The sequence below is a fragment of the Mandrillus leucophaeus genome, unplaced genomic scaffold (assembly GCF_000951045.1).
Source record: "Mandrillus leucophaeus isolate KB7577 unplaced genomic scaffold, Mleu.le_1.0 Scaffold708, whole genome shotgun sequence".
In the NCBI taxonomy this organism is placed as follows: domain Eukaryota; kingdom Metazoa; phylum Chordata; class Mammalia; order Primates; family Cercopithecidae; genus Mandrillus; species Mandrillus leucophaeus.
Window position 1 is genome coordinate 1,425,080 of NW_012107675.1, and position 27,299 is coordinate 1,452,378.

The 27,299-nt window shown below is 40.1% G+C and overlaps 1 protein-coding gene across 1 annotated transcript in view; it reads right to left on the reverse strand.

The window, feature by feature from the left end:
- SAMD5 (sterile alpha motif domain containing 5) overlaps nucleotides 1–27,293 on the reverse strand; it is a 236,522-nt gene extending 209,229 nt beyond the window's left edge. The window contains exon 1 of the mRNA XM_011964816.1: nucleotides 27,164–27,293. Within this exon, the coding sequence (XP_011820206.1) occupies nucleotides 27,164–27,226 (63 nt within the window). The 5' untranslated portion in view covers nucleotides 27,227–27,293. The remainder of the gene's footprint in view (nucleotides 1–27,163) is intronic.
- Nucleotides 27,294–27,299: the final 6 nt, after the last annotated feature.

Sequence of the window (27,299 nt, forward strand, 5' to 3'; positions counted from 1 at the left end):
TTAAAAACTTGGTTATTTTCAGCCAGGCGCGGTGGCTCACGCCTGTAATCCCAGCACTTTGGGAGGCTGAGGCAGGCAGATCACGAGGTCAGGAGATTGAGACCATCCTGGCTAACAGGGTGAAACCCTGTCTCTACTAAAAATACAAAAGGAAATTAGCCAGGCGTGGTAGTGGGTGCCTGTAGTCCCAGCTACTCGGGAGGCTGAGGCAGGAGAATCGCTTGAACTCGGGAGGCAGAGCTTGCAATGAGCTGAGATCACGCCACTGCACTCCAGCCTGGGCCACAGAGAGAAGAGTCTGTCTCAAAAAACCAACCAACCAAACAAACAAACAAACAAAACTTGGTTATTTTATTAAGGCTTTGACTGAAATGGCATGGTTCCTTTAAAGAATCCAAGTTGATTTACAGAGTCAATTAAAGCACGTTGGGACACCTGGCCTCATACCTTGTCCATACAGATTCCCTGTACAAGGTTCCTGACCTGTGGTAAATAAAAAATGTCACCTTCCAACAGGCCCAGGAACCCCACCTTATCTTAGGACCTCCAGAGAAAAGGAATTTGCCCAACTCATATATATTTAAGGATATAAACCATGGCTAGGCTTGGCTTTTAAAAAGTCTTAGCTAAAATTATTCATAGAATAAAGTTTTATCAAAGCCAATTTAAAAAGTCTAAGTAAAAAATAATTATTCTTGCTACACTGTATGCAAATAATCAGGCCAAGTGCAGAAAGACTAAAGTTTATTTTGTAAACAAATCAGTTCTATCACGATTTGTTTTTAATAAAAATAGGGACTAAAGAAAAAAATTATGCTTCAAAAGAAAAACTATAGTACACTGTTGTTAGCTGTTCTTAAGGTTTTTTCTGCAGTTTAAACTAAATTCTAAATTATGTGTTTGTTGTAAGTCCCCAAACTAATGTTTTCAAATCTTTGCTTTTAAAATTGAAAATTGTACTCCTCATCCTAGGACTCGTTGTTTACCTTATAGTAGGCCGCTCACTTAAACACTGTAGTAAAACTATAAATGAAAATACTAATGTTTTTGCCCTGAAAGCCTTGGAAGCTCAACCAGGTCTGCATGAGTACGCTCAGACAATTACAAAGCGGTTCCACACTTCTCACCTTGGGGTTCACTCCCATTCCCACTCTGTCTCCTGTCAGCGGGAAGAAGCCAAAGCAATCAACGGCCTTTTCCTGTCTTCATAGCCTATGCCTTGAAATTAAGGTGTTATAAAACCCAAAGGAGGGGACTGAAACTGCCTTTGCAAAATTATAACTGAGACAGTGAAAGAGATCTAACTTAACTGACTTCATCTCGCTTCTAACCTCCAAGCTGTCCTTGTTCATTCCTGGGCGCAGGCTGAACTAACTTTGGGAGAAACTTAGTTTATAGTTTAAACAAAGACAGTAACAGCCCTTTCCCAAAGCAGATCTCTCCTTCTTGCCTGGAGACTAGATTGCTTTTATAGGACTAACGTTTGCCACAAAATTAAAAATTATGGTTTAGGAGTCATGCAGCTAGAGGTGACAAGATTTTAACCTTCCCTAAACTGCTCCTAAGATCAGTGCTTGAGATATTTTGCAGACCCTGTACTTGATGGATCAGCTGGCACCAACCAGATCAACCAACTGGCTCATCTGATCTTGCGGCCCCTACCCAGGAACTGATTCAGTGCAAAAAGACAGCTTCAACTTCCTATGATTTTATCTGTAACTCCTGGCTCACTGGCTTCCCCCCACCCCCCAAGTTATCTTTAAAAACTCTGCTCCCTGAATGCTCGGGGAGACTGACTTGAGTAATAATAAAACTCTGGTCTCCCGCACAGCCAGCTCTGCATGAATTACACTTTCTCCTTTGCAATTCCCCTGTCTTGATGAATTGGCTCTGTCTAGGCAGCAGGCAAGGTAAACCCCTTAGGTAGTTACAATCCTTGCCCTGACCATTCATTTAGACAAGATACTTTGAACTCTGTTTGGGGAGGTTTGGATTTCACACGAGATTTTGCTTTAAAAAGGGTGCCATGAGAAAAAAGAACTCAGTCCTTTCGCCTGTGACTCGTCATGTCTCTACAAGTGCTCTTACTTCACACAGCAGAAAACTCAGGCTGGAAAGGTAAAAGACTTCACCGCCCTTGGGCCCAAAACAAAACTAGCTAATGGCATCACAGGGCTCTGCATTCCACATTCCTCTTGCAGTCCTTCACCTCTATTCTAGGTACCTCGGGTCATGTCCACACTGTGGGAAGAGATGGCCTGCCCTCCTGGCCCTCCTTATCTCCTGGGCTAGGCTGAGAATCTACACTGGGGCTTCTGATGGTTAATTTTAAGTGTCGACTTGGCTTGACTGTGGTGCCCAGTTTATTTTTGTAAGATATCAGTCTAGACATTGTTGTGAAGTAATTTTTAGATGTTGATTAACATTTAAATCAGTAGATTCTGAATAAAGCAGATTAGCCTGCATAATGTGGATAGGCATCATCCAATCAGTTGGTGGCCTTAAGAGAAAAAGACTAAAGTCCCCCAAGAAAAAAGGAATTCTGCTTCCAGACTGCCCTCAATCTCAAGACTGCAACATCAGCTTTCTTGGATCCCTGGATCTGCAGCTGCCAGTCGGCCCCACAGTGGTGTTACCAATTCCTTAAAATAAGAGAGGAGGCGGGGCGGGGGGAGAAAGGGGGAGAGGGAAGAAACACATCCTCTTGGTTTTGTTTCTCTAATACAGATCTCTTCATTCTGCTGGACTCCTGGTGACTCTCTTCTTGCTGTCTTCTGTCACCACTGATGCTCTTGCAAATCCTGTCCTCTACCTTCCTGCTGTCAGTTTTTCTTCCTATTTTTTTTTTTTTTTAAGACAGAGTTTCACTCTTGTTGCCCAGGCTAGAGTGCAATGGTGCGATCTCAGCTCACAGCAACCTCTGCCTCCCGGGTTCAAGCCATTCTCCTGCCTCAGCCTCTGGAGTAGCTGGGATTACAGGTGGGAGCCACCGCGCCCGGCCTTGGTTTCCTAAATGCTCTCTCTTCTTGATCAGCAGGTCTACTATGAAGTTGAGGCCTCAGGCCCTCTTGCCCTGGTTTTCCCAGGCCCTTTACCTAATTTTGTATTCTTTTCCTTTAAAGAAGACCTTTACATTTCATACACTTCATGCCCCACAAGCCCTGTACCCGCTCCAGGGCTTGGTGGATTGGTCTGGACCCCTGTGCCGGGTCTGGGCTCCAGGCATGCTGGCCTCTGCTGGCACTGCCAGCCCCCTTCCCAACTAAGGCCTGACCCCTGGCTGCACTGCTTTCATTCTGCTGTACAGGGAGGATGACACAGGAAGTAAAACACCACCACTCCCCCAAATCTCACTTTAAAAGAACTTTAGTTGACATTTATTAGTCAAAATCTGAACTACAAGTAACCATAATAAAAATGCCTTCTCGGTGGTGCAGGCTAAATGTTTAACAACTGGCTCTCCAGGAGGAAAAATGTATGCATGTGGACACATTCATAACCTCATTATAACTATGTTATAAACTGTACTGATACAAAGGCTACGTAGATGTTGGTGTGGATGTGGTGAAAAGGGAACACTTTGATACTGTGGGTGGAAATGTAAACTAGTACAACAACTATGAAAAACAGTCTGGAGATTCCTTAAAGAACTAAAAGTAGAACTACCATTTGATCCAGTAATCTCACTGCTGGGTATCTACCCAAAGGAAAAGAAGTCTTTATATGAAAAAGACACATGCACACACATGTTTATAGCCGCACAATTTGCAATTGTAAAGATATGGAACTAACCTAAGTGCTCATAACTAATGAGTAGATAAAGATAATGTGGTGTACATATATATACATACACACACACACACACACACACATATACACACACCATGGAATATTACTCAGTCATAAAAAGGAATGAAATAATGTGTTTTGCAGCAACCTGGATGGAGCTGGAGGTCATGATTCTAAGTGAAGTAACTCAGGAATGGAAACCCAAATATCATATGTTCTCACTTATAAGTGGAGGCTAAGCTATGAGGATGCAAAGGCCTAAGAATGATATAATGGACTTTGGGGACTCAAGGAGGTGGGGGAAGGTGGGAGGGAGTGAGGGATAAAAGACTACCTATTGGGTACAGTGTACACTGCTTAGGTGACAGGTGCACCAAATCTCAGAAATCACCACTTAAGAACTTACCTATGTAACCAAAAACCACCTGTACCTCCAAAATTGAAATAAAAATAATTATTTAAAAAAAAAATATATATATATATATATATATGAAACACTATGTGCCAGCCACTGTTCTAGGGGATAGTAATAGAGTAATGAAAAAAGAGACGAACATTTGTTTTCTGGTAGTATCTACATAATAGTTGGTTTTAGTATCTCTTTTGTGATCCTATTCTACAGAAATGATTACTTCACTGAATTTCTACAAAATTTTTCAATATTTTTATCTTGTCCATGACAAATTATTATATTGAATATAATTCTCCTATTTCCTCCTTTCTAAAACTTTTTGATGATATAATCTCATACAAATTTCTATTATGGGTCATTTTATTGCTCATCTTTAAATAAAATATTTTTTTCTAGACCAAAAATAAAAGGCTATGTAGCACACAATTTACAAAATAAATAAACTCTATAATATCCCTCATTATGAACTTCATATATCCAATTGGCTCTCACAGAATGTCTTTTGTTGATTTTGGCCAAGCTCTTATATGGGAAGCCATCCTACAGTTGCAATAATGAGCAATAAGTTCTGACATGAATGTTGGTTGATACATTTGTTTGCACCGATGGGCAAAATGAAAATGGAGGAACGTGTCCTAGTGAGCATTCCATTCCCAGCAACACTCACTGGGTGCCCGCCAGGTACCAGGCATTATGCCGGGCCTGGGGCCGAGGAGCTGAGTAAGGCATGGGCCTGCCTTCCCATCATATGGAAATAAGAAGATTTAAAACAGCAATTATCCTGGTAATAATCTAAGATTACAATTAAATACTGCAATTTTGGGCAGGATTTTGAAATGCTTGGCCAAAATCAGTTCTACAATTTACATAATCATAACTGATTATTATGGCTTCAGTGTAATTTCACGTGTGGACTGGACTTTATTCACATAAACAGGATTAAAATATTTTTCTAAAAATCAGAACCAAAATTAAGAATCTCTATCATCTCTAAAATGAAAAAAAAAAGAAAAACTTTTAAGACTATCATTTTTAAATCCTCAAAAGTTTAAATGTCCTGGGATAACTGAAAAATACCTTCTGGTTTTCTTATATAGACCTCTTCAGCCAGAAGGGATCTACAGGAAAGGGAAAAAGGTTTATGTTTTATAACAGAACACTATTTAGTGTGTTTCAGTCATGACTGTAGTTTACAACTTTAAATAAGACTAATTCTAAATGAAAGTAGGGCAAGTTCGGAGGTTAACTTGGATTAACTTGGATCTGTGTTCCACAATTTTATAGGTCCCAGAATAACAGATTAAGACATCAAATAGTAGAAACAGCAAAGAAGACTGATTATGCAAAATGCCTGGGGCTCAGAACCCTGAATGTGCTTTTTCTCTCTGTGTTTGGGAACCATGGCCTGGTCGGGCAATTCCTCAACTCCACCCCAAGCCATTTGCACCTTCGCTCTCTTCAGTCCGTGATTCTTAGCTTTTGCAGGAATTCCCCTGTCCACAAGGTTTGCCTCTCACTGGTGGTTCTGCTTATTAATTACACAAACCTCGACAAGGACCACAAAGACAAAAAGCAAACCCACAAGCCAGTTGTGGCTCAGGAGGCAGGGACTGGGACAGGATGGCATATCTCCAAGATGCAAGGGGAAGGAAGGAGCTGGTTGGCCCCAGAGGGCAACGCCGGCTGCTTCGCTTTGTGCTCCTCAGCATATAGGAAATAAGAACTGACGTGCTCTATCACTGAGAAAAAAGCCATCCGCACCTGCCGCCTTTGTGCTGCGCACAGACCATGCTCTTGCGAGGTAAATCTTGACAAGTAAAATGTCCCTGCACATGGGCAGTGCCTGTGTGCACAAGGTAGTAAGTTACTGTATTGCGAAAAATAATTTCTCCTCCAGTATCAGTGTGTTTCCTGTCCACATCACCTCCAATGATAGTTCAAAATCTAAGGTTAATTATTACTGCACAGAAATCTCGAACACGAAAAATAAATATTGTCCTTTCTGCAGCAAAAACTCTAATATGTTTGTTTGATAGTTCTGTTTGGAGTTTACGCAGAGCCTAAATATCAGAGGGAAAAAAAATCGTCCCCATATATGGTAAAAACATACTTTAAGAAAAAAAAACCAAAAACCACCATAAGAAAAAATGCTGAAGAATCCCAAACGCACATGACATTTTTAAATGTCTTCTCAACCGATTTCTAGAACTAATAAATCTTTTTCACTAACTTTATTCTAATAAACACATAATACAGATCATAAGTATCTCAGTTGCCATATGCATTGTATAAACTGGGAAATCCTGAAATAACTGTTTCAATGACAATATTCAAAAAAAAATTCTTATAGTACAAAATATTTGTAAGTGTCCAATTCATTTTTATTGGATATTAAAAAATGTTCTAAAATGAGTATAATACTAGCAAAATAAGTGGTATGAAAAGCATTAATAAAACCAAATGCTTTGCTTAGAGGTGGAGATGAAGTAGGCAGAAAGTAAAAATGACCCAAGGAAATCATTACTGATGAGTTTATTCAGCATTTTCTATGTGTGCTATATTCCTTTATGCAAACCTTCTGGAAGGCTTCCTATGAGGTTGTCTATAATGAAACAATAAGTGTCCAATCATTCTGTATATCTTAGCAACACAACAAGAGAGCTCATCTGCATGTATACCTTATAAGACAATTAAAGTTTATACTATTAGCAGGAGAGAATATTCAATTCTAGAAGATAAATACACCTAAATTACATTAAATTGGTATTCATCAAATTGTTGGATTAAGACCAATTGAAGTTATTCTTGAATAATATTGGGGTATAGATAAGAATAACATCTATATCTTATTTGATAAGGTTAGAAGAACAATATTTATATTTTAAAAACATGATTGCCAATGTATGAAAACTTATTTGATTTACATAAATATAACTGCAAATATTTCACTAGTAGTTTTATTTCACTAGTAGTAATATTTCACTGGTAGTTTTATTGCTAACATGCCTGTGAATAGATCTGCCATTTTCACCTTTAATAAAAGCTAACACTGAATACATAATAGTTTACTAAGTGCTTACTATGTACCAACCACTAAGCTAAGTGCTTTACATACATTTTCTGACTTAATCCTCAGAACATTTCTAGGCAGGAGGAAACACTGTTATGTTAGATTTATCTTTAAGGAAACAGTGGCAGGGAAAGCTGAAGCAATTTCGCTGAGGTCACACAGATCAAAAGTGATGGAGTCAGGACCATGTGAATTGGGAGTCTGAGATTTATTTCATCAATGGTACTGTCTGGCCCTTGTTTAGGGGGTTATTCTCTAACAAATGCCATGCAAATATGCAGTGGATTTATGTTCATCTTTTCCAAGCCTACTTAAAGCTATTGTAATAGTGACTGCTCCTGCATGTGGTGGAAACTGAACTATTTAGGGGAGACCACTTTCACTAGGCAACAATCTAGTTTGATCAGCTGTTAGAGTCAAGCTCCAATTCCAACCACATGTGACTGGGATTAACTTAACCACTGACAACATAACTTTCCAAGTCAGGTGGTACAGCACGGATGTAACTCCTTAGGTCAGTATTATGGGGTGAACTGCATTCCCCTAAAATTAATATGTTGAAGTCCTAACCCCCAGTACCTCAGAATGTGACTGTATTTGGAGACAGGGCCTTTAAAGAGGTTATTAGAGTAAAATAAGGTCACAGGATAGGTCCCAATACAGTATAACTGGTGTCCTTATAAGAAGAGGAGATTAGGACACAGGCAAGATACAGAGGGGTGACCACATGAGGACACAGTAAGAAGGCGGCCATTTGCAAGTTGGGGCACGTGGCCTCAGAAGAAACCACACCTGTCCACACCTTGATCTTGGACTTCAAGCCTCCAGAACTGTAAGAAAATAAAATTCTGTTGCTGAAGCCACTCAGTCTGTGGTATTTTATTATGGCAGTCATAGCAAACGAATACAGTCAGCAGTTAAATCCATGCTTAACCCTTGCTGGTTTATCCGGTTCCTGAGTGATATGGTTTGGATCTGTGTCCTCAGCGAATCTCATGTGAAATTGTCATCCCCAGTGTTAGAGGTGGGGCCTGGTGGGAGATGACTGGGTCATGGGGTTGGAGTCATCATGAATGGTTTAGCAGCCTCCCGCCTTGTATAGTGAGTGAGTTCTCACAAGATCTGGTTGTTTAAAAGTGTATGGCACCTCCCTCTGTGCCCTCTCTTGCTCCTGTTCCTGCCATGTAAGACGCCTGCCTTCCACCATGAGTACAAGCCCCCTGAGGCCTCCCTAGAAGCAGATGCTGTTATGCTTCATGCACAGCCTGCGGAACTGTGAGCCAATGAAACCTCTTTTCTTTATAAATTACCCAGTGTCTTGGAAGTAACTAAGCAGTTTTTGATTTTACAGGCTCACAGGTGAAAGGGACTAGCCTTGTCTGAGATGAGACTTTGGACTTTTCAGTTAATGCTGGAATGAGTTAAGACTTTGAGGAACTGTTGGAAAGGCATGATAGTATTTTGAAATGTGAGAAAGACATGAGATTTGGGAGGGGCCAGGGGCCACATGATATGGTTTGGATACGTGTACCCACCCAAATCTCATGTTGAATTGTAATCCCCAGTGCTGGAAGTGGGGCCTGGTGGGAGGTGACTGAATCATGGCAGTGGACTTCTCATGAATGGTTTGGCTCCATACCCCCTTGGAAATGTATAGTGAGTTCTCAAAAAATCTGGTTGTTAAAAGTCTATGGCACTTCTGCCCTTGCTCTCTCTTCCTCCTGCTCTGGCCATACTCAGTGCTGGATCACCACTTTGCCTTCCACCGAAAGCAAAAGCTCCCTGAGCCTCCCTGGAAGCAGATGTTGCCATGCTTCCTGTACAACCTGTAGAATCCAGAGCTGTTAAACCTATTTTCTTTATAAATTGCCCAGTCTCTGGTATTTCTTTATAACAATGTGAGAATGGACTAGTACACTGAGTTATGTGCCTTTGATCAATGAAAATAGGAAAATGAACTGATTATCACTAGAGCAATGTAGCAAAGCCTTTCAATACAAAGCTTGAAAGCTGGAGGATAAGGTGGGATACAGTAAAAGGGTTGCCTAGGGATAAAGAGATTAGGAACTCCTGAAGAGAGAATGGGAAAGAAATCCAAAAATGGTAAAAATGTGAAGGAGCTTCATTAAATAAACAGGGTTAGGTAATTCTTCAGATCAAATATATCTGACAGGTCCCAGTTTCCGGAATAAATTCTAAACTCATTAGTACCACAGGGAAGTTCCTCAACAGTTCAGCCCAACTTTATGCTTCATTTATACCACATAACTACTGTCCCCCATCCTATCACCGCCGAAAGTGGACCACTCACCAATCCATACCGTGCACTTTTGCCACTCTGAGATTTTGCTAATGCTGTTTCATGCATGCATTCATTCAATAAATATTTATAGCAAGGTGCTGAATATACAAAAGCTTATAAATGGACAGTATCCCTGTGGAGTTCACAGTCCAGTTCCCTTAGCTTCCAGTATACAGTCTACACTGTGGGTCTGCCTGGTAAAATCCTACCTATCCTCCACATTCAGTTATTGCTGAAAGACACTCCAAAACCTCAGTCAAAATGAATAGTTCTCTCCCTGGTGCTCCCACAGGTTTGTATTTCATTTTGGCATTCATATCACACTGAAATGTTCTGTTTACTTACATATATTTCTATGAATGGATGGATCTGTGGATGTGTGAGTGTTTATCTTTCTCCAGACTATAATTTCCATTAGGGCACATTCATACTATTGTCACCTTTGAATTTCCCCCATCACACCTAACAGTGCTTTGCACATTCTTGATGCTCAATTAATATTTGCTGAATGTAAGTAATAGTATTAATTAATAATCACATAATAGGCTAAAATGCACTACTAAACACAAATATGAGACTCACCAAATCTAAGCCTATAAAACTCCAGTTTTAAAGTGTTTTTCCTGCAAAACACTGCTCCCATTCCCCCTGCACATATTCATGCTTTTTACTTGAATTGCAACAAGCCCAGTTCATCATGTCTGAGCTCTGCCCTAGGAATTCATTTCTAGCAAGCTATTTGAAGAGTGTGGTTGTAGGTGACACTGATGAAGTCTCAAAAGGCAGCCAGGTGTGGTCTCTGTGGTATATGCAAAGATAATGGCCAGAAGGCTGGGCCTATACCTGCTGCTTGTTGAAATTGAAGATTAGTTTGGAGACTGATGTCACCACCATGAAACCATCTAGCTTTCCAGAAGGCATGCTGGCTTTCTTGGTTGTGCTTTTCTTCTTGTATGTGAACACATCAACAGACTGATCCTGCTAAAGAAGCAGAACTGCTCAAGAACATTCAGGGACATTGGCAGTAACCAGTGCCTCCCTAATGCTGACTGGCAAAGGCTTCTCTCTTCATCAGACTTTGTGACATAGGTGTTGATTTTGCTCACATAGTAAGCAACCCGCACAGCTCACACCTTGATTAAATTCTGAACTACTCTCTTTAGAAGGTTGATGATTGTGATTTAAATTCGGCCTTTCCATTGCCAGTAACAACAATGCCAAGTCACAAGTGGGAAAACTTAGAGTCATTACCCTTGTAACCTCTAGCTACTAATACTTTGGATATCAATTAATAGAGTTTACTAAAAGATTAAATACCATTTCCACAGATTCCAGTCTATTCTTATTTCCCCATGTATTAATTAGTGTTCTATGGACTTTTAAAAATGTATTCCCACTCCAGGCTGGCCAAATTGATAACACACTTGTCTCCAACACATATCTTCAGGGGTCAGCCACACCATCACCACCTCCATGAAAATCTTCCTTCCTGTCATACTAGATGCCCAGTCTATGAACCACGCAGACAGGTCCTCACAGCTACTCATCCTACTTACCACAGTCAATGTAAACCCTACTGATTGAGCGGTTATTGCCACAAGTTCCTGAGGGCACAGGCTGCTAAGTCTTACTTTTTTTTTTAATAAAAATCTCTAAGACATACCCACTCCCTATACCATACCTACTTTTCACCAACAGAGAAACAGGCAGTTGCCAAATCTTATAAAGCAATGTTTCTTGGAGAAATTGCACTGATGAGAACCATGGGCTCTGAGGTCAGTACATGTGGCCTTCAAATGAAATTTTCTAATTATGTGACTTTGTGTAAGTTACTTAAGCTCTTTAAGCCTCGTTTTCCTTGTGTATAAAACAGGAATGGGAAAAACAATCTCTACCTTAAGAGCTTGCTGTGAGGATTGAATGAAAGACTGGTAAAGCGCTCTTCACAAATGATAATAAATATAAATTCACTACTGTTTCTGTGATTTGACATATTTCAAGGCTTTTTCCTTATGTTATTAATGCAGCAGACGAGACCACCAACAGCACGAAGCTTCTCCCAACTTCTGCAAGTCTTATTTAAGAAGTGAATCTAGGTGCGAATGGAAAACAATATTTTAATTTTCTGAACTCCACAGAGAGAAGGAGGGAGGTGGTTCAAGCAAGGAGAGAAGTCCGCTCCAGATGTGAAAAGGAATGGCATACATATCTGTGACTAATTAACATATAGCCAAATGAAGAAGAAGTCTAATTATTACAATCAATGAAATCAAAGCACGATGAAAAGATTTTCAGAATAAAGCTTCAGTTCACTATTATAGGAGCTCTTGCTTTTACAATTTGCCTGCTTTCAAAAAACAAACAAACAAACAAAAACAAAAAAAAACATTACTCTTCCCCTTTCCCCCCAAATCACTGTTCCTATAATTTATCATGTTCATCCAAAACCAGCTATGTTGGGGATGATCAAGAATATCACACTGGCTGTCGGAGAGCAGGTCAAGTGGGTCATGCCACAGTGTTTGGAGAAGTGATCAGAAGAGAGCAGAGGAATCAGTTCGCCACCTTTTTCAAGGAAAGTATATCAACATGAAGGATCACATTAACACAGAGAGAAATACACTAGCCCAAACTGCTATGCCAAAAAGTGGCAGTAAAATCTCTGACTTAAAATGACACTGCAATAAAACTGAAAAGTTAATGTCACCAACCTAACTCCGACTCTCTACCACCTCTCTGTAATGAAGTAGGTCTCAAAGAGTAAATTCCTCGCATACTCTCTGGCTCAACTCTAATCTATAATGGGTTCAATATGAATATCCTGATTTTTGCTCCTACTGTACAAGCCTAAGCAATCCAGAGATAGAGTGAGTTTGTGTCATCCCAGGCAGCAACTACCCATCCTTTCTTCAGATGCCTGTAAATGACAGTGACTATAAGACCAGTTGTGCGGGTAATTAACAAATTAGCAAATTATCAGTTTCTACTTTCACATTTCACATTTTGCCCCCAACCTGATCCTGAAGGAAGCAAGTCCTAAGGATTGCTCCATGGATTTTTATGTGAAATATTTTCTCTTCATAAAGCTCATCTTTAGTTTTATTACTTTCTGGCCATGAAAATACTGCTGCTGCTTAACACAGTACTATTTTTGTCAATCAAGAACTTCCCAAAAGGGCGTGTCTTAATATAGCAGTGTTTCATTCTGTATTGATACATGATTGTTTAAAGTGGCTATATCTTTATTGCATGATTGATGGTTACCTTGGAAAGTGTTGGGTGCATCCATTTCTGCAAACTCGCTGAGTTTAGCACCCAGTTGAGGTATGTTCTCCAGAAAATACGATTCCTGTACCCTGTTCTTTTTTCTTTTTCTTTTTCTTTTTTTTTTTTTTTTTTTTTTGAGACGGAGTCTCGCTCTGTCGCCCAGGCTGGAGTGCAGTGGCACGATCTCAGCTCACTGCAAGCTCCGCCTCCTGGGTTTACGCCATTCTCCTGCCTCAGCCTCCCGAGTAGCTGGAACTACAGGCGCCCGCCACCACGCCCGGCTAGTTTTTTTTTTTGTATTTTTTAGTGGAGACGGGGTTTCACCATGTTAGCCAGGATAGTCTCGATCTCCTGACCTCGTGATCCGCCCGTCTTGGCCTCCCAAAGTGCAGAGATTACAGGCTTGAGCCACCGCGCCCGGCCTGTACCCTGTTCTTAATCCTTGCTTCAATGACCTTTTAAAAAAATCCACCTATTTGATGTTTCAATAAATGTTTAAATGTAAATCAAGGATTTGTTATAGTAATATTTCTTGTAGAATTTTCAATTTTCTTTGTTACACATTGGGTTGTTGTTTCTATGCAAAGCCCATGATTCAAATTAGAATGACTGTCATTTCAATTTCTTTTATAAGGATTTTCACTTTGACATGGCATCTGGCAAGCAGCTCCTAAGTGTATATTTCACTAAAATGTCTGTGGTGGGGTGGGAGCAGGAAGGGAGTCGACTATGGGGGATTGAGGGGGAGGCGAGTAGAAAGAGTGGAGGATGAAGAAGAAGAACAGAATTCCAGATCCTGGGAGGAATTTCCTAAACTACACTGAGAAAATAAAAACCCCTCTTTACTGTGAAAACAGTAAAATCAGTAGAGATTCAAGTTAACTCCTTGCCCCCTCACAGTCTCTGTCCCCTGGTTCAAAAACAGAATGTCTGCAAAAGCTAGAAAAGGAAACCTTTACCCACAACTATGTGGCTGTTGCCTTTTGAGCAACGGGGCTGCTGGTCCCCATGCCCCACTGCTATCGCTGCCTCATGTACCTGTCTAGACAGAGCCCGAAACTTCCAAAAAGTTATTGGCAGGAAATCAACTGTAATGATATCATGACAACAATCATCGAAGTGGTTACACAACTGAAGGTAAATGTCAAACATTTATCATGATAGAAAAGATATATAATAGTGTAAAAGAATGCATAATGGTCTTGGAGTAAGATTATTATAAATTTCTCATCTCACACTCAGCTTTAAAAGCTATCGTTTCATTTTTTACTTCTTCTCAGTTATGTAAAAATAGTTTAGGACTAGGAAATCTGTTAATGTAATATTAATACATCACAATATTGGGCCCAGTTTAAAAAGCTCTTGATTATTTTTAAGTCGTCTAAAAGATGTTTCATAGGATTAAATATTCAATCCCAATAAAAACTCCTACAAAATTAGGAAAAGAAGGATGTTTTCCTTAATGCTTTTCCTTAATATAGTCATGGAAACTATGTTAAACTGATAGCCAGCAGCAGGATAATTGCAACAATACTTTCAGTATTTCCATTAAAATTGGGAAAATACAAGAATACCTAGTTGTCATTATTATTTAACATGGCTATGTAAATTCTAGCCAATGCAATAACACTAGAAGAAAGAAATAAGAGCTATAATTCCTGCAAAGGAGGAGATGAGAGTATCATGTGTGTGCAATTTTATAACAATAGAGCTTTACCTTATATCACATACTAAAATAAATTTAGACAGATTAGAAAGTTACATGTAAAAGTGAAACCAAAATATTAATGGGAGATATGGGTGAAAATTAATGGATTTTGCACTAGAGAAAAGATGTGTAAAGATAAAAGCAAACACAAAAGAAGATCTGTTTTCTCTAATTAAATAAAGAAAACTAAAAGGCTAATGACAAATTGAGCAAATTTTGTTTAATGGCTGTGACAGTAAAAAAAAGTTGTAGTTCTTGTTATTTAAAGAAGTTTTTAAAATTATGACAAGAACAACCACGTCTCTACAGAATGGCAAGGAAATGAACTAATAATTTAAGATAAGGTCTTCACACTGAGAATCACTTCACAATCATAAAGTTATGTATAACATCATAAATATTAGTCAGATATTCTGTGTGATTACTGTGTGGCAGGCATTATATGAGGCCCTTTACATACTGCTTCATTGATTTATATACAATAGCCTTAATAAGTAATATTACACCCATTTTATAGATGAGGCAATTCAGGTTTACAAAAACTAAACTTATTCAAGTAAACAGTAAAGAAAGAATTGACAATTCTGTCTGAGACTGCACCCTCTCTATTTCTCCAGTTTGAAAGAAATAGCTAAAACATTACTGAAAAGGTGGAAAATACAAGAATTTTAAACTTCTGGACATCTAAAAAATACTCATAAAATTCTCTCGTAAGTTACATTCTTATGCTTGGGAAAATATTTGCAACGTGTATGAAATAATAATTGCTTTCTTTAATCCATAGAGAGCTCTTGCAAAGCAACATGATGTGGTCTAAGACCAGTAGAAAAAAGAAGCAAGTACCATGAACAGGCAATACATAAAAAGCCACAAATATAAAACTATGTGAAATGGTAATCTAAGAAATATAATTCAAAGAATGATGAAATGCCACTTCTCAAACATGACATTTTCAAATGATAAAAAAATAATTATTAGTAACATGGGTAAGATTTCAGGCCAATAAGGATATGCTTAAATTAATTATGGTATTAACTTGAGACTGAATATGTATTAGTATTAAAATCTTTTTTCGGAAGGGAAGGAGAATGGGAAAATGTTGGTTAAAGGGTATAAAATTTCAATTAGACAGGATGAATAAGTTCTGGGATCTATTATACAGCATGGGAACTACAGTTAATAATAATGTGTTGTATACTTGAAAATTGCCAAGAGATTGTATCTCAAATGTTCTCATCATTACAATGTAAGTATGTGAGGTAATGGATAAGCTAGCTTGATTTAATCATCTCACAATGTATACAAATATCAAAACATCACACTGTACACCAAAAATATATAGTTTTTATTTGTCAATTATATCTTAATAAAGCTAGGAGAAAATCATTTTTCAAATGACATCTGCTGACAAAAAAATAGCCTGACTCTTAACCATTTAGACTGTGATACTAGTTTTGTGTATTCTGACACATGAATGATTTTTAAAGAAATATAGCACAATCTCATAAATTGTAATATAGGCCACTTAAAATTATCAATCTGTTTCACTGTTCTCCAAATTTTCTCAATACAATGTGTTTGCTTTTTAACAGAAACAGTTTTCAAATTTTGTTATAAACATAATGGTTTACTCACTATCAGTAAAGACACTTAAAATCTATAAAGTTCTTGGCCAGGCACAGTGGCTCACACCTGTAATCTCAGCGCTTTGGGAGGCCCAGGCAGGTGGATCACCTGAGGTCAGAAGTTTGAGACCAGCCTGACAAACATGGTGAAACCGTCTCTACTAAAAATACAAAAATTAGCCAGGTGTGGTGGTGGCACCTGTAGTCCCAGCTACTTGGGAGGCTGAGGCAGGAGAATCGCTTGAACCTTGGAGGTAAAAGTTGCAGTGAGCCGAGATCACGCCAGTGCACTCCAGCCTGGGCAACAGAGTGAGACTCTATCTCAAAAAAAAAAAAAAAATTCTATAAAGTTATCTTAGAATTTTACAAAGCAACTTCATAAGTATTATCCCATTTAATTCATACCACAGCTCTGTGAGGTAGATATTGGCACCACTATACAGAAACTTTTCTTAAAGTGATCACATTTCTCTATATCTTGCAAGGACCAGGCAGAGGGAAGGGTCACTCCAGTTATAAGAATAAAGGAATCCTTAAAAACAAAACTTTTTATTATGAACATGTCCAAAATTGTCAGTGATAAAACACTTCACCTTGAAAAATCTTTTGTTGGCCTAAATGCTAATTGCTGCATGTTAAGTTTTCATGGTTTGTATAGGCTTCAAATTAGCATCTTACTTGTCCTTTAATAAGCATTGTATTCTACATGGAAGTTAATTCAGAGGCCCCCAACCCACACACTTGGAAAAAAAGTACTTTTCAAGAGTAAGTTTTGTAAAGCTGCCCTGTCTCCCCCATGAGACTACATATTCTTGAGTTAAATAGTCAATTTGAAATAAACAATAACACCATGATCTGTAAAAATGAGCAAACAAAATTTGTGGTACATTAATTCTTTTATTCTTATGTGACCACTTGAAGTTTTTATTTGCGTTGAAAAATTAAAACAGTGAAACAATACAAACTGCAAGGTGCAATACTGGAGTTTGGTAAATGCAAATTCTATTTTGCAGGTGAAATATTTTTACTAAATTTTAATACTTTAAAATGTATTCCTTTAATTATTAATTGCTTTAAAAGTAAAGAAGGAATGAGGACAATAATAATTACTGTGTATTATTACATTACTATTACTTAAAGTAAATTTTCATATAAAAGTGAAGGTATTAAAAAATGATGCATTTTGGGTATCAAATGCAGTAGGTATATGTCTAGAATTATAATAGAGTTACGTTATACCCTAGGGGAAAAACATCTTTAAATTTGTCCAATCTGTGCATTACAACTTTGCTAAATAAGGAATACGTGCCAATCGTTTTCCTTATCTTTCTGACACGTTCCAAATCAAGGAGGTCTTATTTGTTAGCATTTTTAACTTTATGGAAATGTAACAGTAAGATTTTAGACAGCATCAGACCATTTATTTCAATTAGAAGCAGTAATGAAATCTCTTTAAACTATTAGATGTCACTTAGTCTTTATGTAAGACAGATTGTATGTTTAATTCTTTTTGGTGTGATCCACAGTTATTGGCCCTTAATAGTTTTTATATTGACTGAAAATGGGGACTCCCTCACTACTCCTCTCAGGCTTCCCCAAGTCCAAACCAGTGGCTGATCTGAAAGAACATTTTTTCATAAAACTTAGAAAATCACTGATAAAAACCTTTCAACTCAATACTAGTAGTATTAATAGTAATAACAAGCTTTTCCCATAGCCAGAAAGAAATGCAATGTTGTTTCTAGTTCTGCACACGCTATAACCTTGAGAAGCTGTGTGCCATCAATTATGGTTCCCAGTGTACTTTATTCCACCCTGGACAGTGTTCTTTCAGCTTCAGGGTGTCTTCACCTCAGGATAGGCCTTCTTTATTTCTGGGACCAACACTGATCAAGTCCATGTCATCTGACTCACCTTACTTCAGGAAAATTAGTTTCAGAACATATTTCTGATGAATCTGAGCACTTGAACAGAATCTGAAGAGAATTGCATGTTTATCCATTTATAGAGTTCTGATTTCTATCTTATTTTTCCTGGGTATGCCTTAGATAACTACTGAAGAGCAGACTAAGTTCATGAGGGCAGCCTTAATATTGCCACCCCTGCCTTTAGCACCTTTTTTTCACTCAAGAGTGGGGAGGAAAGAATGAGCACAGCTATGATTACATTATGATTTGATAAGGTGGTAGACAGTAGAGGGCTTTCTAAGAACAGAAGGACCAGCAAGTGAAGAGCCCTAAAAACACCATTACACTATCCAAATCCTGATTATTCCATCGAGTGCCGCACAGTTTACTGACATCCATGCACGATTTACCTAATTCTTCCCTTTTTGGGTCACAGACACCTTTACACTAAAATTCCATCTGAAGAGACCATGACAGGTACCTTGCTCTTTGCAAATACATGGGGAATTGACTTTTGTGTTTTGAAAAGCCTTTTGGAGGAATTTGCATATTTACAAACATGGATACCCACTAAGAGCATTTTTTAAGTGTTTTAAACTAGGGAAAAGGAGTATAAATATCATAAAATCTGAAAACCATTCTATAAGTCATACCAAAAAAAACTCATTATTTTGTTGCCAAGATTACATTTTCCATTTCATACTTTACTGAATGTCATCACTCTTAACTGCCTGATTTGACTCCAAATTACTTTAGGTGTTTACCCCAAACCAGATCTATCTGATAAGAATGAAGGCTTGCCACCACTGAAGATACTCCAGAGAATGTTCTGAGACACAGAGCTCTAGAAATGTTCTGAGAAACAGCAACACAGAAACAGCAACACTGTGATCTTCCAAGTGACTGTTTTCAAGATTACTACCTAATTTTGAATATCTAAATTTTGAAATGTTTATATTTTTAAAAATCATTTTTGTTATTCCATCCTCCAGTACATAGGAATAACTGGGTATCATTTCCACCAAAAATCTACCACCGATTTATCATCAAACACCCCTATCATTAGGAATAAGACCTGGGTCAGCAGATCCTTCTGTACACAGCTGACACATGGCCACTATGACGGAGACTGAGATGTCCAAGCAAACCCACGTACAGAGGAGCTATCACAGGTGAGTACTTACAGCCAGGCTGTTCATCTGGCAAATGTTTCTTTTTCGCTCAACACCTGTTAGTAAAGAACACCAGAAGCAGGTTACTTTCAACTGGAAGGCCAGCAACAGCTTCACTGTCCCACCTCAGGTACCTCACCTCTCCAGCGCTATGCCATGACTTAGCCAGCAGGGGCCTTGATTGCCCTTCTCTTCCACAAGACATCATTGCTGTCTATTACATTGATGACATTATGCTGTTTGGATCTAATGACTGAAATGAAGCAGTTACTTTAGACTTACTTTGCATGTCAGAAGGTGGAAAATAAATCTGACAAAAAATCAGGGACTTTCTACCTCAGTGAAAACTGCAGGGGTCCAGTGACGTGGGGCAAATCAAGATATCCCTTCTAAGATGAAGAATAAGGTGTTACATATGGCTTTTCCTACAACCAAGAAGGATGCACAATATCCAGTGAGCCTCTTTGAATTTTGAAAGCAACATACTCCTCATTTGGGTGTGCTACAAAAACCTATTTACTGAGTGACCCCAAAGCTGCTAATTTTGACTGGAGCCAGAAAAAAAGAAGGTTCTGCAGCAGGTCCAGGCTGTCGTGCAAGCTGCTCTGCCACTTGGGCCATATGATCCAGCAGATCCAAAGGTACTTGAAGTAACAGTGGCAGACATGGATGCTGTTTAAAGCCTTTGCTGGGCCTTAGAGCTGACTCACAGTGCAGGCCTCTAGGGTTTTTGTGCAAGACCCTGACAGCACCTTAATCTTGGACTTAAAGCCTCCAGAACTGTAAAGAATACATTTCTATTGTTTTAAACACCTAGTTTGTGGAACTTTTTATGGCAGTTCTAGGATACATAGAAATGTCGATCTAATAAGTTCATGAGTGTTAGCTCATCTCATCTCCATAACAACCCTATGTGGCAGTCACTAGTTTTGCCCATATTTCACAGAGGAGCCAACAGTGACCTAGTATAGAGCAGAGCTGGGACTTGAACTGTGATATCTGCTTCTGAGCCTGTTGTGCTGAACCACTACACTACAGTGTCAGCAGAAAGCAGTACCACTCTTACTTAAATGAATTCCATGGGCTCCCATAGCTCACAGAAGCCATGTTTTCTTAGTCTGGGAGATGGGCACTGATATGGTTCTCAGCACATTGCTCTTGAGGACAGGTATTAAGCATAGAAGAGTAGGTGACTTGGTGTATGATTTGAGGAATGCCTATAATACCTCTTAATAACTAATATTTCACAGTAACTTATTTATTTTGTTAATGGTGGTCAGCCATCTAGTCCGGCCTGGGCTTGCATGAGCCTGAGAATCAGCACCTCCTTCAATTTTGTGTCCTTGGTGTCGTCTCACTTGCTTCACCCCAGTCCTGGCCATGCTGCAGAAAGAGGTCTTCTTTTAAAATGTCCTACAGGAGTAGCATTTTCATTCCCAGCTCTTCTTCACTAACCCTTGAGGAATAAACATTTTGATTTGAAATTTCATCATTCATTACCTTTACTTGAGTTTTAATCAGAGTTGATTTTTTTAACATTTGAAATAAACACAAGTGCAACATTCTCCAATCCTTCATGTTTGCAGAAATAACATTCAACTTTGATATGGTGCAACTACTACATGTCAGGCATTGGATTAGGCCTCCACATACAAGCAGAGACCATGTCTGTCTAGTTCCTTGCAATCCTGATCTTAAAGCCTAGCACATGGCATGTGCTCAGTATTTGTTAAGTGGAAGGACGGATGGATAGATGGATAAATGGAGGAATAGATGGATGGATAAAAGGAAGGATAGATGAATGGAGAGATGGATGGGTAAATGAAAGGATGGATGGATGAATGGATGGATGGATAAATGGAAGGAAGAATGGATGGATGAATAAATGGATGGATGGATGGATGAATGGATGGATGGATGGGAGACAAATGGATAAATGGAAGAACGGATGGATAGATTAATAAATCGATGGATGGATGAGTGGACAGGCAGTTGGCTGATGGTCCACTTATATGGAAACTCCACAGGCAGTAAACAGTGAGGAGCAGACAAAGGCAGATGTTCCCACACCATCAAAGCTCTTGTCTCCTTCCGGCCCCCACTTTTTTCCACAGTGTTCCAATCAGCCACTGAAAACAAAACAAAACAAAACAAAAAAACCTAGAAGGATATAGGTTGAGGACATTTGAGGACACTGATTGAGTCGGAGACAGTTGAAGTTTTCCAGCTTCCAATCTGTCCCTGGTAATGTCATGAAGGCAGAAGGAATTCTTGGGAGGAAGAATATTTATTGTCATTTCAGCTTCTGCCAACACGCAAGGCAAAACTCCAAAGGACACAAGCACATCTTTGCCAATCTCTCTCTCTCCTTTCTAAATATTTTACCCTGGCCCCAGTGACAGAAACCTTCCTACTACCTCTGTCTCTCCAAATCCCTTCATTCCAGGCCATCTCTCCAGAATATCCATAAATAGCCTTAGTATGTGATTCTTGTTACTTCATAAAAGTCACACTAAGGGTATGACTGAAGATGAACACTCCTACAAAACTATTAAATAATGCTATACTAACTCAAACAATTTTAATTGGTAGATGTGGCAAGGAGCAACTTTTCAGTGAAAAAACGTAGACGCCTCCCCCACACGATTTACCCTAGAGCCTGCCTTTTGCTTTGACAGATATATTTACAGCCCCATACCCTTCACATCTGCCACAGTCCCATAAGCACTGCCAGACATGATGGAATTCAACAAAATGTCATGCACAAATATGTGAATGGTGAGCGTTCCTTCTGTGTGTGCATACTTAGAATCCTATACATTCCATCATGTAATGTTTATGACCATATCTAAACATGACATGATGGAATGATAGGATTCCACTAGATCACAACATCGAACATTTCTATATTAATACAATGTTCTCCTTAAACCTCTAATCCTTCCATCTCCTCCCTCACTGGTACCACTCAGTCAGAAAGAGAAATGAGAGCTCTTTGGTGTAATGACTCCAAAGGTCCCAGTCTCCTGACCCCTTCTTCTTCCCTCCCCTTGACCTGGAAGAGAAGCTCCCTACCCACTGGAAGCAGAAGTGAATGCTCCCTTCACTTATGTGCCCTGGGCACAATTCCCTTGCACCTCCTCCAGGACCCTGGTCTCCTGGGATGTCCCCCAACATCTCCTTTTCTCTGGCTACTTACCATTAACACTCAGACATACTCCATTCCATTGTTCATTCTCTCATCCTAAACACAAACCAACCCACAAAACCCTTCCCTTGACACAAAGTCTCCCTTCTTCCTCTAGCTGTAACCTTAGTTCTGTCTTCTCATCAAACTTGGTTTCAAAGTTGTGGGTCATCCCTGTCTATACCCACTGGCCCCATCATCCAAATCTGCTGTGGCAAAGGTAACCGATGGCATGGTTACCACTTCCCATGAAGTGATTCTGTTCTTGTCCTACCTGACCATTATCTGACTTCCTGACCTGTCCCTCCTCCTTGAAACATCACTGCTTCCAGTGGCTTCCAGAACACCACTTCCTCTTGCTTTCCACCTACCCTCTGCTTACCCTTGTCAGTCTCTCCACACTATTTACCCTAGAGCTTCCCTTTTGCTTTGACAAGTCTGCTAGAAAATAAAATATACTTACAGCCTCCCTTAGAGCTTCCTCTTCCTCTGCACGTGTCTGAAATTCTGCTGTTCCCCAGGGCTCCTCCCTCTACTGCTCATCTGTAGTCACAGCTGCAGTGTGCTGTGTGTGATGTAGGGACATTCCACAGGTATCTCACACTCCATATGTCTCAACCTGAAGGCAATATCTTTCTCGCCCAAACTCACTGTTCTCCTGGGTCTCCTACATCACAGCACAATCCTAAACCAGGAATCTGCGTGTCATTCCAACCCCTCTCCCCTCCCACCCTGTCATCCAAACAATCATTTAAGTTGTGTCAAGTCTACTTCCATTGCTCCTGCCCTACTGTCATAAGTGGCCCATGCCACCAGCATCTCTCTCCTGACACTACAACGATCTCCTAAGTGTTCGGCTTGCCTCTGGTCAGGATGTGTCAATAGCTCCCTTCTGCTCACAAGATATACTCCAAATTCTTTAACATGACTTCTAGGCCACCCAAGACTGGCCGCCGCCTGTCTCTCCATCTCCTGCCACTTTCTCCAGGCACTCAGTGCTTTAACCAGACAGAATTCCTTGCCATTCTTGTTGATGCTAAACTTCCTCCCCTTCCTGGCCTTTGCACACACTGTTCTCTGCTGGGAACACTCTTCCCCTTAAGACCCTGCTCCTCTTCAGGCTAAATCTGCTCAACCGTCAGTACTCAGGCCATGGGTCAGTTCTGGAAAAACTGTGATGGTGCCCAATCCCTGCACACTGGGTTGGATACACCTGTTCATGGTATCATATACTTCTCATCAAATCAATCATCACACATTATCATCATTGTTCATTCCATTTTAAGTCTTCCCTACTGGATGCTAGGTTCCCAGAGGGCAGAGCTTTCACATCCTGCCAACCACAGCAACCTAGAGTCCAGCAGAAGGCCTGACATAGAGAAGCTTGGTAAAAAATTATTTTATCTCCATTTCACAAAGGTAGAAATCACAGCAGTCAGAGAAGCTACATACAGGGCAGAAGAGGAACTCTTCCAATGATGTTTAATTTCAAGCCTGGTGCTCTCTCTAAGCTCCTGTTTTTCCAAAGCTATAGACTTCCCTTTGGAAAACACAAGAAAATTTACTTTTTATTTACGTTTTAACTCACTGATCCCTACATCGCATAACCTTGACCATTACTGGATCAAATCCTACAATCTTTTCAGGTGATTCTTGGGAAGACCCCTCAACTTACTTTCCTCTGTAAGAGACTCACTCTCCCTATCTCAATAATCTTTGGCATAAGTCACTTTCAAGCCATCTAAAAATCTCAGCAAAATACAAAATCACAGGCATCATCGATGCAAATGACTGCAAAGGAGATTGAAGCCCACTCCACCAAGCAGAATTCCAAATGCACATCAAAAATGCTACATATTCTGGCCAGTGTGGTGGCTCACTCTTGTAATCCCAGCACTCTGGGAAGCCAAGGCGGCTGGATCACCTGAGGCCAGGAGTTCAAGATGAGCCTGGTCAACATGGCGAAACCTAGTCTCTACTAAAAATACGAAAATTAGCTGGGCGTGGTGGCAGGTACCTGTAATCCCAGGTATTACTTGGGAGGCTGAGGCAGGAGAATCACTTGAACCCAGGAGGCAGAAGTTGTAGTGAGCTGAGACCTAGCACTGCACTCCATCCTGGGCAACAGAGTGAGACTCCATCTCAAACAAACAAACAAAATGCTACACATTTTGATCATGACAAAGCCAAGAAAAGTGGAGAAATTAGAATGTGGATCACATAAGAAAAGAAAAAGTCCTAGCACTGTTCATGAAGAAACTAGCTATATCAGAAAACAAATTCTTCAATAATTTAAAATCCAAAACTTAAGAGGCAATGCACACATAAGCAACAAATCCAGAATGATCAACATGATCTGGTACTAAACATGTGTAGGCTCAGCTTGCTATATATGTATATTAATTATATGGGTACATTAATTATATATTAATGCCTATTTCAGTGTGTGTTACTCTTTCTTACAATAAAGTTTGTCAGCGCCAGTTTTTTTGTGGTCCCCAACTCAAGGATCAGTGAAGGAGATAATGAAAACACTTCTGTTTCCATTTTATTCTTCCATCGGTTTGAGGAGAATTAAATATGTATAGAAAGTGAATAGGAGCATATCTTTGTTATCAAGCATTATTGCTATGGGATTTATTTTAAAGCAAAGTTGACTGAAGTAATTATTTACATGGAAAGTAAATAGTATCGCAATGCAACTTGGCATTTTCTTATGTAAACTGCACTTATGCAAATGCACTACCATATTACCCACTGATCAAGGCAGGAGTCCACAGTTCAAAGCCTATGCGCTGACGTTTCATCCCCTCAACATCCTTTCCAGCCTCTAAGTTTGATAAGTTTGATATGTCTTTGGCTCTTTAAGAATCAGAACTAAACTGTCAATTCAAGCTTACCCTTCTCACCTCCAGCCCACAGTGTCCCTGCTCTCCCCACCCCATTACACAGCACTTTTCCTGAAGAATAAGTAAGCTCTAGTGACACACTTTCCTTTCTGCATTCTTTTCTTGCCAGGACTTGAACTATGCCCTCACCAAGTGCCCAGGTACTCACATTCTCTCAGACTAAGCCCACCTTACTTCCTGGGATGCTAATAACAAACATCTAACTGGGCTTTGATCTCCTTTGACCTGCTGTGTCCAGGACCAAGCCTTCATACTCATGACCAGATCTCTCTGTTCACACTAGACACACACAGAACTCCTACGTACAGGCAACTGCCTGGGAAAAGTGTTCTCTCCTTTCCTGTTTTGCGCACACATCAGTGGCACAGTCAGAGTGGTTAACCAGAACACATGTTTAATTTGAAGCACTCTGTCCTCCTAACCTGCCTTCTTTGTATCCTTCTTTAAAAAAACCAATTGACATGGTCAAGCAGGTTATCTGAATTGCCTATGGTACCTGCAAAGTAGTAGATAATATTAAACCCCTTATTCCCATCTACCTTAGGTATCGTTATCTACTCTTCACAAAGCTTTCCCTTGAACTTCCTTAAGTCCAGGCATTACGGCCTTTACTTAAGATTCTACAGCAATACTACCAGGGCCCAAGATGCCCACACAACACTGAGATTAACCACATTTCCTGTTAGGGAGTTGGGTTTATGTGGCCCACCAGCTGAGTATCTTTGCCATCATTTTCTCTCTGGGCTCTTCTAAGTCTTGATTTTTAAGCTGAGGTGCTCATATTCCTGTGCACCTTCCGCAACCCTGAGGGTTACCGGTGCTATCTAGTTCTCTATCAAGTCGGGACCCTCTACTCTGACAGCCGCCCAAACTAGAAACCTAAACAGAACAGATTCGCAGCCAGAAGCAGAGCTCTGGTGTGAAGTACAATTTTCTGTTAATTACCCAGCTCCCACTCCACATTTCCGAACTTCCAGGTTCCTTTCCTGAGGCCCCCTGTGCAGAGGATTCCCCTTTAGTTCACTTGTGCTCGATTCTCCTCTCCCAAATGCAGGTTCACTCACACTTACTGGAAGTCACAGTTGTACCTGCTTCATCTTATCTGGCTTAATAAACCAAACTGGTGACAGCACAGACCTCTGAAGCACATCTTGTGATCCGATTATCTCCCATGTCCTTAGCACCTTATTGCCTCCAGTATACCTGAGTTTAGGAAATCATCTCAGGTGGACTGACACGTGCTTCCTTCACTTTTCCCCTTAAAATGCTCCTGTGAATGGTAACGCTTCTCAAATTTGCAGCAGCGCTGGAATTTTTTGTGGAATTGAGAAAGGCAGGGCCTGACTTCCCACTCTCTGAAGAGTTCACCGATCTCCCTTGGGAGTTTCTCAAGACTCAAAACAGGAAAAGAAAGAGAGAAAGGAAGGTAGAAAGCAATGTAGGTATTAACCATTTTTCTGGTACTCTTCAAACCCAGAACTATTACAGAGGGCATTAGGAATTCCCCTTGGCTACCAGGAGAAGCAGCGCGAGTCCGATTCCTGACAGGCAAGCACCAGAGACGATGTGGAGTTTTGGTCGTTAGTTTAGAGATAACAACTGGATGCGTGGGCTTGTCTTACCAACCACTGGGGACACCAGGAAGGAAGAAATAATGGGCTAATACAGAAAGAACATAGAAGAGGGTCCCAGATACCCAAAGCCTCCTGGCCACTCCGTCGTCACCTGGAATGGGCTGCAAAGCCTTGGCACAGGCAGCTGGGTCGTGTCCCCTCCCGCCGCGCGCCCCAGGCCGCCCGGACGGCACCTCCTTACCTTGCGGGAGTACGGGGGCTTGCTCAGGTGGATGCCGTCACGGACGAGCTTATCCCTGATCATGATCTTCAGCTTCAGTTTGGGGTAGCTCACCAGCTCCCTGCTGCGGGGGGCGATCGTGTGGCCGCGAGAGTCC